This window comes from Lepisma saccharinum, chromosome 18 (assembly GCF_977018435.1).
Source record: "Lepisma saccharinum chromosome 18, izLepSacc3.1, whole genome shotgun sequence".
In the NCBI taxonomy this organism is placed as follows: Eukaryota; Metazoa; Arthropoda; class Insecta; order Zygentoma; family Lepismatidae; genus Lepisma; species Lepisma saccharinum.
In genome coordinates, this window is record NC_139246.1 from 34,745,706 (window position 1) to 34,757,643 (window position 11,938).

An 11,938-nucleotide genomic window follows, 5' to 3' on the forward strand; every position below is an offset into this window, starting at 1 on the left:
TAAAGCCTATTTTACTTTATTTTCCATAAAGCAATTTCAGTTTGTGTTTCATTTCTGTTGTGCAAGTTATGATCAAATATTTTTGGGCAATAAAGAGAAAATACACTGAGAAGATTACATCAGTTGCACAGTACATATTAATACTTAGTTTATGTATCATTATTACAAAGAAATAATGTGTATGACCAAGGGCGTATTTAAGGGGGGTGTTCAACGGGTCTACCCCCCTTTGGTTCAGTAAAATTGCCAGAGTTACCTGTTCATCCGCTTGTTCATAAAAAAATTCTTCGGACTTATCCATCCCCCACCCCCGCGTGAACTTTATATACGCATATGTGCATAACAATATCCCATACTGAAATGGTACGATATATTTTGAATTTTATACTGCGAAAAAAGCCGCCTCATCTCGTTACCCCGAACGCATTAATTGGTTGGTTCACAACTTCGCCACTAAGGATCCTATCGAGACGAGACATGGCAGCCTTGGTCCCGTTCTCGTTGAGAGTTGTAAATGTCTGTCTCGTGTTTATTTGTAAATGTCTCATTGACAGTCTCGTCTCGATTTATAAACACCCGTCTCAGTTTGGGAGGGCAATTCTTGTTCTCGTCTCAAGCCTCGAAAAATATAGAATTAACTACGTATGCAAAGGCTTATCATTAGGGCTCGGAAGTTGAAGACCTATAAATTGCCAAAAAAAGACCTATAAATACCAAAAAAAGGACCTAAAGGACGTATAAATGAGATCCAAATTAATTAATAACTTCAGTTTTAATTACATATTTAATGAATAAAAAAATTCAAAATTCTGGTGGTATGGAACACAGTGCGAAAAAAACTATATGAATGAAATGCATCTTCTTCCAGACATTACATATTTTTTAGATTAACATAATTTGAAAAATCATTGAAGAATCATATTTGGCCTAACCACACTAGGGTTACAGAAATAGAACTTCGGATCCTATTTCAGTCGTCCAAAAATGTTTTTTCTCTCGTTTCAGGGATGGTTCAAATATATTTCTTTCTTTCCTTTTTTTATTTCTTTACTACAGAAAGGACGTTGAAGAGATGGTGAACTGATGATGATTCGAACTGAGAATGTGCAGTAAAAACGTAGTCGAAAGAAACTGAAGTTGCAAAAAAAAGCCGTTAAGACCTAAAAAAGAGTAAAAAAGGACTAATAAGCCAAAAAACGACGGGTAAGGCAAAAAAGGACAAATAAAACCCACCTTTTTCTGGCATACAATGACCCAAATTGAACATATATTATGTTGGGCCCCGTCTTCGGACACTAGGAAAGAAAAGGATTTTTCCTAACTTCCGAGCCCTACGTATCATTTTAAATACAAAAAAAACAACCTTTCTTAATATATATATTTTTTGACTCCTCGTTTTAACGGTACGAGCTCTCGAAAACTGAATATTATCCTGCTTATATATGCAAACCAAACCGTAGATTCAGAATTACCAGAAATGTACTGGCGTTGTAATTATTATACACAAAATTCATGATTTATCTGAGGAAGTCTCATGTTCCAGGTTTGACTCTCGACCTGGGTATGACTGTTCCCTTGTGAGTGACATTTCATTGAACTGGAAATTGTTACATGGGAGGATGTCTGCTCGAGACATTGGGGACAGCTAGGGGGATGCTTCTATTGTTAATGTTAGTGTTGCTAACGAGACGAGACATTTTCAGTCCGTCTCATAAAAGAAAATGGGACAAGAACTAGTGAATGTTTTCGAAATGAGATGGGACAGAAGAAAAATTTCGTCTCGTATCGTGGCAGGTTGGGTAATACTTAGATTGTGCTTGTTGTTGGTGGTGGTGGTGGTCATGGGCGTCCGGGAGGGGGCAAGGGGGGGCCGTGCCCCTCCCCCCTGGAAAATGAAAGTCAACCAAAAATTATGTATTTCACACATATAATGTCATTTTAGCTACAATAATATGTAGTTAATTATTGCATGAACACCATAAATTCAAATTAAGCAATGTTTTTTTAGGGTACAACACTATTTTTGGGGAAAATGTGCCTTTTTTGCCCCCCCCTGGGAAAAATACCTTCCTTGCCCCTCCCTGGAAAATATCCTGCGGACGTCCATGATGGTGGTGGTAGTGTGTGTGGGGGGGGTGTCCTCCTGCACCCCGACTTCGAATACTGCATGTAGTCATTCATCTTCATTGTAACGATTAGCCAAAAGTGGGAAGAAATGTGATGTTAGAGAAGATACATACTAAATTAACCATGCGTTCTCATCGTTGCGGTTAAACAAAGTGACGTAAAAGTAGGCTAAATACAAAAATTTGCAATAAATATATTATCTGAAGAAAATTGTCAATTGCTGAAGGAAATTTAAAAACTCCCCGTACCTTTTTATACCGTATCACCTCTTATATTTCAGAAATTGACGTGTAAACCAGAGTGTTCTAAACGTATTATCTTAAAATTTGCGAAGAAAATATTATGAAGAAAATAATTGTAATTCCAGAAAAGGCATTCCTATAACATTAAGTTCTTGCCAGTCAGAACTAACCTATGTATTCGCAATGAACAAGGCTGTTCACGTGTTCAGCCATTGACTGTTACAAGTTTTGCTTTGTCACCCTAATGGCAAAACCCTCTACCGAATGGCTGAATTATAGTAAATTCTGCTATACTGCTAGGGCATAATTCATCTCCAAGAAATGGAGCACAGATTTTTACACTGGAAGTTACAAGATACTTGTTTTACACAGTAACAAGTGACTTGCTGTCGCTTCCGCGGCTCATGCTAAGTTGACGGGACGAGCAGAAGACATGCCTGCACGCATTTCTAAGTGATGACGTCAGAGGACCTCCTGTCTGTGGAGAGGACGTTTTCAAATCCGTGACGTAGGAGGTGAATTTCAGCGGTGTTTGAAGGCGTGTTTCTCGAGAACCAAAACAAATATCGCCGAGATATTTTGCCCATCTCATGTTTGTGTCATTATCTGTAAAATGAATGGATTTAAAACGTTTTTCATGTCAAAGTGGAAATGTCCAATGTGGGTAATTGTAACCTGCTAACGATGAGCTACAATGGCGTCGATGAGAACAATGGAAGTTAATTACGGGCCGGAAATCTACAGAATAAATGTGTATGTTCTGCCACTGCACTTGTTGAAATAAATCTACCTCTTTCTTCGTACTATCCTTAATTGTTCTTTTAAATTCATTAATCAATGCTGTTTCCATAAAAACCGAAGCAAAAGCCGAAACTGCAGAGAAAAGAGCAACTGTGGCCTCCAACTGAAGCTTCAGCGCTGAAAATCCGAAGGTACTGACTGACAGAATTGCGAAGATGAATCGACATCGTCATCAGAAACATCACACAAGACATGCTTGAGAAGGATTGGCGAGAATGGACTAGAATGGAAGTACGACTTGGACACCTGTCTTGCCGCACATAGGATGAACATCGAATGCATTTAAGATCTGTGTGAAACTGTAAATATTCATCTTTCAAATGGTTGTAGTATCGTGTATTTCTGTCACTATTGGTGAAAATATGGCCTAACAAAATCGACCAATATCGTTTTAACACCCGTTGTATATACATTTGCTTCCATCTATCGCTACTTGTAGTTGGCAAACCACTTTCCAGACTTTAGAACGCATTTAGTGTCATCTTTGAGAGAGTCGTTTTAGAGCCTCCCCGATGGAACAGTGGTAGAGTCGTCGCTTTGTAATCATGGGGTCCGGGTTTCGATTGCCGGTAGAGGCACATAGTGGTTCGGATCTCACTTTAAACTGTAGATCCAGTCCCGATTAGCCTTATTGTGCATAAAGTGGACTTAAAACACCAAATCAATCCAATCCAATCCAGTCCCGATTAGCCTCACTGTGCATGAAGTGGACTTCAAACACCAACTCAATCAAGAGGGGCGTTTAACTCCATTGTTTCTAGATGCCATGTTGATACAGCGCCACCGGGTTCGAATCCCAAGTGGACATGAGTGTTCCCTTATGAGAACCTTTTCATCGATTTTTCCTAATCATCATTCATATTCATCGCAGGGATTAGCTTAAAGGAGAAGAAGATCGGCACAAAATAATAAAAATACATTAATATATAAGAATCTAGAAGAGGTTTGATGCCTGATGGGGCACAAAAATTTAGGTGCTGACACAGCATCATGAAAACAATTTGGGTCAGAAAACAACGGTGATAGGAATAGATTGCGTCACGCAATGAAAAGGCGTTTGGGAAGCCCTGACCCTCAGATGGATATTGTGTATCGAGATTTTGTTTAGTTGTTAGATCTTACCATCATAATACCCTCCTACTAAATCTTCGCCATTCTGCCCCCTGTCGTTGAGAGCGGAGTCGCCCCTCCATGGAATGCGATTGTCTGCTGGAAGCTTCCCAGATCTAGCAGCCTCATAGTACATCATAGATAGCCCTATGAGCTCTCCATAGTTGTATTGCGCAACTGTAGAGGAAGAAACATTCATTGTATTAAGTTGACATATCAATGGACAAAAAAACCTTTGCAAAAAACATTTTCTCTAAAATACAACTGATAGGGAAAAGATGCACGAGAATGTGAACGTAACATTATAAATAGACTCGTATTTATTCAAGAAAAGTTTAAAACAAAATTTACAAAGCACGTCTGATTGAATGGAATTAGCGAACATGTAAACATAACCATCTTTGAATTTGAATTTGAATTTAAAATTTTGAGTGCGTCAGCACTAAGGCTATTTTGCAGCCGTCACGTTATACGGGGTCCAGCCCTTATCGTTCCACATAACAACTCTAACATTGCAGAACTAAAAAAGGTAAAAAAAAAAGGTAAAGTGTTCCCCTGTGCTTAGCACCACGCCATGAAGGCGTATAGGGGGTGTGGGGGTAACGCCCCACACTTTCTTGATCCGGCCGTGAGTGGGGGTGATGTGATCAGCATCACGCCCCTGACCGCCTTTACCCCCCAGGGTTTCCCCCAGGTACCCATGTTATTCGACGCTGGGTGGGCGCCGGAGCCTCTTCCATCGTTAGAAAAGTTCCCGGATTTGAACCGGCCGGGGATCGAACCCGGGACTAAAATCATAAAATATTAAAATATTCTGACTTTCGTTAAAAGCTGAGGACAAAAGACAGGACCACACAAACAAAATTATACTGGCCATGGGGCCAGTCGCCAGAGCCTCGTTAGTCTGCAGTCCAGGGTGTACTACGTGGAAGTGAGGTTAACTATTGGGTGCACTACGTGGAAGCAGCACCCCTTACACCCCCACATAACCATCTTGGTTGTCCTTGAAGCATCAACACCTCTGATTGGTTCGGTTATGTATACATGTTTGCTAATCCGGCCCTATCTGGCTTACCTGTCCTAAATATGTTTGATAAACCCACGATAATTATCGTATTTGCCAAAACAGATTAGCGGAAAAGACCTAAGACGTGACTAAAATGGAGCTAAAAGCCACATCCAAAGAGGCTGACTTTCTAAAACTGAATAATTTATATCTGTGCTTGTTTTAGCTATTTTCCCAGAACTTATTGTCTACCTGTCAGAAAAGGAGATTCCGATAAATTTCGAAAGTAGAAAACGGATTAAAATAAAGGAATTAAAATAAGAGCGTGCCATTTTCTCGAAAAGGGGAAGGAGTCAAGAGACCCTTGAACCTACCTGCCGGGCATACGGATAACTAGATTTTTTTAATTGTGAGTTTAGAATGGTATTTGTAGCTTATTTAGAGCATGTCGGAATCGAACCTTAGTTGAATAGTTTCCCATTATAAATGATCATTTATTAGTTTCAATAAAATGTCTGTTTGTCACAAAAAATTATCAACAATATGCCTCACATTTCAACTTGAAAATGGTAACAAATTCAATGTAATTAAGAGAAAAGGTTTTGTAAATCCAGTATCATTTCATGTTTTAAAAAAATTGTCATTTGGGTCTGGATCAACCCTCTCGAAATATATTTAATACAATAATAGTAATACAAAAGCTTAAGAAATCAGTTTTGTTTTTCTTTCTCTCTGTCTTTATATATATATATATACACACACACACACACACACACACACACACACACACACACACACACAAGAGAGAGAGAGAGAGAGACAGATAGAAAGTTTTTGTTAGAATTTAATTGTCGAGATCTGGGGCCTCAAAAATGCTGAACAATTTCGCTAATTTCCCTGTGAATTTTGCAAAATACATAATTTTAATTAGTTTTCATCAACACTGTGTGGCAAAAGTCGATTTTACAATTAAAGTTATCTTAATTTTCCTATTATCTCATCTGCAATTGTACGAATATTTTAAATCAAAGTTCTGGTAGATTAAAGTTTTAAGAAAATTCTAAGCAACTTTTTTATTTGTGAAATGTTCGAGCAACTCTACAAATTTGATTCGGTAAGACTATTGACATTATCGACTCAACCTAAAATATATAGATCTAAACGCACGGCCATGAAATTAGGCGGGTGGCAGAAGTTCGCGCTGTTGCCACGTCGGAGCACAATCTCGTGTGTTCGGAGGTTTAAGAGAATAAAAGATCTCGTTGTTTAGTTGGTGTTTGTAATCCATGTGATACAAATTGACAGTATTTGCTCGAAAGGTAAGGGACGACAACTGTATGACCCGGAGAGAGGTGCGTCTGACGCTCGAACTAGGCAACGCAACCCGGTTGATGTTGCCACACAGTGCGCGGGAACCAGCGACTTTTGTCCAGCTCTCGCTTTGCTTTTCTCATATGTGGCACCAGCGCAATTCTGCTCAACCGCCTATTTTCATGGAAGTGCGTTTAGATCTATATATTTTAGGTTGAGTCTATACACAGTGTTTGCAAATATTAAGTATCAGGCAAAACCACCCCTGAATTTTATTCTTGGCACGCCCTTAATCGTAGATACTAAATGAAAAATAAAAATTACATCTAATTGTTATTACCTGCCACATTTCCTGTTGCGATAAGCAACAGGCACGTTAATGCTCCTAGATTCCACATGCTGAAGTAGACACTCCTTAACATCTGAAGCAGCTTTATATACTACCTAGGTGTATGCATCAGTTGACAACAGAAAAATGTGTACCATATTTTTTCTTCATAAGAGATAAATGTAAGCTTAACAAGCAATTGAAGACCTAAGAACATATCACAAGAAGTAAGTTAAACGCAAGACAAACATAAAACACATGATACCAGAACTTAGGAACAGTTTGCAGGAATAATTCAAGTATAATTGGCTTCATCAGTGATAAAATTAACAATCGAAAACGGGAGCAATGCTTCTATATTGCATGTTGCATTTTGGTTGCTATTTGTGTGGCAATGCTCGTTCGTGAAGATAAAGAAGAGTACTATTGTTAATTAACCTTGACACAAATCAGTGCACATATGCGTTACTTTTTTCTCACATAGCATACTCCTTGCACATGTTCTTGTTTTCTGTAGAATAACCAACAATATAAGTTAATGGCTGCATAAAAATAGTGTTCTGTTGAGAAATAGCCTTATTCTTCTTATCATCTCTCTTTCTCTACGTCTTTTCCTCTCTCTCTTTCTCTCTGATTCTCTATCACTTTCTCCTTTTCTTGCTTTCTTTCTATCTTAATTTTGCTACTTTCTGTAAGTTATCTTTCCTCTGTCACCCTCTCTTTCCTTATCACCTCTCTCATTCTTTCAGTATCTTTCTTCCTCTTCTTTTATCACCCTTCGTGATTCTTTCCCGATTCTGAGAGTCCCTCGTTGGTTGTTTGAGTGGCGAGAAGGGTGAGAATGGATCCGAGACCGAGACGGACTTGTAAAAGTCAACACGAGAACGAGACCAGGCTCTTCGAGACTTGTCGGGACGAGACCGAGACATAGTGTAGGAGACCGATATCAAAATTAGTATTTGTCAGCTTGTACAGCATACCGTAGTTTCATGTATATTAATAATAAATAATAAAATTCCATTTATCGAGAATTCGTAGCGTCGATACGAGGCGTCAACCAGAAAAGCATTATGATGAAAAGTTTGCCTTAATGATCCCTACACACTTTGAAAGCTTCTGCAGTGACACGTTGTTTTTGTTGTTGTTTTATGTATGTATATTAAGTTTGCCGGAGGAAAAATAAATTTACCACAATTAATTATTTAATACACTGCCAAAAATTGCAGTAAAAGGTAAAGTGTTCCCCTGTGCATAGCACCACGCCATGAAGGCGTATAGGGGGTGTGGGGGTAACGCCCCACACTTTCTTGATCCGGTCGTGAGTGGGGTGATGTGATCAGCATCACGCCCCTGACCGCCTTTACCCTCCAGGGTTTCCCCCAGGTACCCATGTTATTCGACGCTGGGTGGGCGCCGGGGCCGCTTCCATCGTTAGAAAAGTTCCCGGATTTGAACCGGCCGGGGATCGAACCCGGGACCTTTAGCATGGTAGTCAGACGCGTTACCGACTGAGCCACCGCGTTAAAAATATTATTGTGCTTTTGCATTTACTATATTTTTTATTAATGGCATACTCAGTACAGACCAAGTTAGGAAATGTAAATATGTAAGTTACGCTATTTCGAGACTCCAAGGGAGAACGACTCTTCATTTTATTTGATTTGCTTTATTTTACTTCGTTTTTGTGCCACTTTTGGCTAATTTGCGAAGATGGGGATGATGATTGTATGATGAAATTGATGAATGGACACTCACAAACATCCATGTGCAGGACAGGATACAAACCCGGGACCCCTGGTGTCGTAGCGCGATTTTCCAACCACTCCGCTACTGGGGATGACCCAAGGGAGAACGAGATTTGCCTTTCGATGCAAGTGTACTGTGAGTAACTTTTAACAAGTAACTTCTCAAACATTTTGTATATTACGACACTCCTGATTTACAAAGTCCTCCCCAATTGACCTCAGCAGTTATGTGCCGTAGACTATCAGTTTACGTCTACATGCGTTGTCTACGTGTACGAAGATTACATTGACTTATAGTTTACATAGATACTGTAGACAATGCAAACAACAGGGAAGAAAGAATCTTCAGTGCTCTTAGAAATATCAAGTATTTTTTCTTCAAACATGTCTGTAATCTGGCCCTATAACAAACTTAAGACCATTGGACGTAATCAAAGGTATCGAATTTTCACTTACAAGAGGAAAATGAACTATCGGAAGAAAAACAAATGACAGCCATAGTGAAAACTGACATCATTTTTTACACTGAGAAAAGGGAAGGCTAAAAATATTTGTATTGTCTTGTTACTGCATAGGAAAGTGCATGTGTCTTTAAAGCAGATTAAAATGGTGGAAACAGAAGTAAATCAAATCTTGTAATTCTACGACATCGCATTTTTTGAGGGCCGTCGCAACAAGTTAATTTTGCAGTACCTAGTTAATTGGTTGAACGTAAATAAATACTTATAACACATATTTTTCTGGACAGTGGAAAACTCCACACTTTCTATTTCCACCTGTTGATGCTGATTGCTGCTTCTAGAACGATGCGCGTGCTTTGCATGAAGAACGCCGAGCGCCTTGTTGTCTACGTTTATTACGTCATTGACATAGACTACGTAGTTTACATAGTCTACATTGTCTACACGTAGAATGTAGACAATCGTTGTTTACGCGTAGACGCACATTACTGCCTCAGACATCATAAGTACTATACACTGACTAAACTATTTGGAAAGATAGGAAACATTTTACTACACATTACTATATAAACATATTACTAACTAACAGTAACTAGAAAATAAAAATAGTCATACATACTATCTGTATTCTTACCAAATTGAAGCAAAAGGCTTAAAATTACCAGCACGGCAAACATCACTTGCACTTAAAACATTGTTGGCCACAATATCGTGATGCTACAATACTATATTTGCAGTCACGGTTGAACGAAGCATGAATCCTGCATTACTAAGCACTATTTTAAATCCTTGCGTGCAAGAAAATAGTGACATGGCGTGGCAACATTGTGAAAAGGATTTTTTCTTATTGTGTTTGTTCAGCAGCAGGAATATTCTAACTAAACAATTATCTGTCAACGCCAAATTGTTTCCTTCCGGAAAACGTAATCGCCTAGCTACTGTTGAACGTTTGTGTACCGAAAGGTGTTCGTCATATCCGGTTCATAAACATTATGGCAATTTTTGTTTATTTCTTTCTGTTACTGAACTGACAGGCCCGTAGCGAGGGCTAGAGTAGGGGGCGCTGAAGCCTCGGGAGCTTTAACCCCTTTATTTTAAAGACAATGTCAGGATATGCGACGATGAAATTTACACTTGGCAGAGGTAATAGCTCAGTCGGTAAGGGGTCTGGCTACCATGCTAAAGGTCCCGGGTTCGATCCCCGGCCGGTTCAAATCCGGGAACTTTTCTAACGATGGAAGCGGCCCCGGGTCTGTTGGAGAGGAAATCCAACGTCTTACCACTGCCAAAACATAGGATGACCGCGCATGCGCACCCTGCCACCCACAATACATGGTTACATGTATTTGTTCCCAACGATTTCGCTTTCACTCACCTCGCGTTCCGCGTTGTTTTGCTCGTGATTGTTGTGCATTATTTTTTGAACGTATGGTGTGAAGTGATTTGATTATTTTAAGATGGAGAATAGTGAAAGTGTTTTGCAAAGGTATTTAAATAATTCCTTTTCTTCGCTTTCGTATTCAGAGAAGAAACAAGTGATTGACAATTCGACCATGTCCGAATCTCACGATGTCAACATGTGTTAAAGGAAAAAGTGGTGCTGGAAAAGGTTTTGAGAGACATTTTCGAAAAGAACTCTATGAAATTTCAGACTGGCTTTGCGGGTGTGATGTGGTGAATAAATTTTGCTGTTGGACATGTTTATTATTCTCGACTAAAAAAAGTTGTTTGGAATTATCAAGGGTATGCGGATTTGAATCATCTAAATACTGCAGTAAAAAAAACACAATGAGTCTGATTTGCATCTTTCTAGTTTCTTTAAATTTAGTAGTTTTGTTGCCACCCCTACTAGAATTGACGTTCTTTTGGATACTCAACGAAAAAGCTGAAATAGAGTTACACACTGAAAAAGTAAAAAAGAACAGGGAAATATTAAAGAGGTTGATTAACGCCGTCTGCTATTAGCAAAGCAAGAACTGCCATTCCGAGGCCATGAGGAAAATGCAGCATCTCTAAATAAGGGCAATTACATGGAATTCCTTATTGCAAGTGCCGAGTTTGATCCCTCAATAAAAGAGCATTTATTAAATTCTATAGTTTCTCGCGGTACTTCGGCAGGCATTCAAAATGATTTAATAAATTCAGTTTCGGATGTTCTGAGAGATGGAATCTACAATGAAATTCAAAACACAGACTTTGTGGCTATCATGGTCGATGAAACATCAGATATTAGCAATAAATCTCAGGTGCCAACCGTGTTACGTTTTTTTTCGGCCTCGCAGAAAAAGTAATTGAATGATTTCTTGGATTTCATGACATGAGCGCCAATAAAACTGCAGGAGCTCTTTTTAATCAAGTGCTAAATGTGAAATAATGGATAAATATAAGTGTGAAAAATTAATTGCCCAGTCATACGATGGATCTTCGGTAATGAGTGGCCATTTGAATGGCCTTCAAAGCAAAGTTTTGGAAAAGTATCCAAAAGCTTTTTTTACGCAATGTTATGCTCATGTCATGAACTTGGTGCTGCAACAATCGTTAGAATGTAACAAAGAGCTTAAGGTGTTCTTTTGTGGTCTTAAATCACTTAAACCTCATTCTCCAAAGAGGTTACACGAACTTTCTGCTTTCATGTCCAGAAAGCTCCCGTCATTAGGAAATTTTACCTCTAGGCTAGTGTGATGTCAATGACAACAGAGAAGCACTGCTTATGTTTTTTGAACATGTTAGTGAAAGTGGAGACTTCGATCATTTCACTGCAATGACTTCAAGAGGATTTTCTAGCTTCCTGAAGGATTTCGATAATA

At 39.0% G+C, this 11,938-nt stretch overlaps 1 protein-coding gene across 2 annotated transcripts in view; it reads right to left on the reverse strand.

Annotated features, from left to right (window-relative positions):
* Positions 1-9,823, reverse strand: part of LOC146001955 (endoglucanase A-like) — a 29,564-nt gene extending 19,741 nt beyond the window's left edge. Inside the window, exons 1-2 of one of the 2 annotated variants that reach the window (XM_083139674.1) lie at positions 9,766-9,823; positions 4,293-4,457 (exon numbers count right to left, since the gene is read on the reverse strand). In XM_083139674.1, coding sequence (XP_082995800.1) covers positions 4,293-4,457; positions 9,766-9,808 — 208 coding nt within the window. In that variant the 5' untranslated portion in view covers positions 9,809-9,823. Of the gene's footprint in view, positions 1-4,292; positions 4,458-6,937; positions 7,048-9,765 lie in introns of those variants that run through there. The other variant, XM_083139673.1, reaches the window with a different exon arrangement.
* Between the last annotated feature and the right edge of the window lie 2,115 nt (positions 9,824-11,938).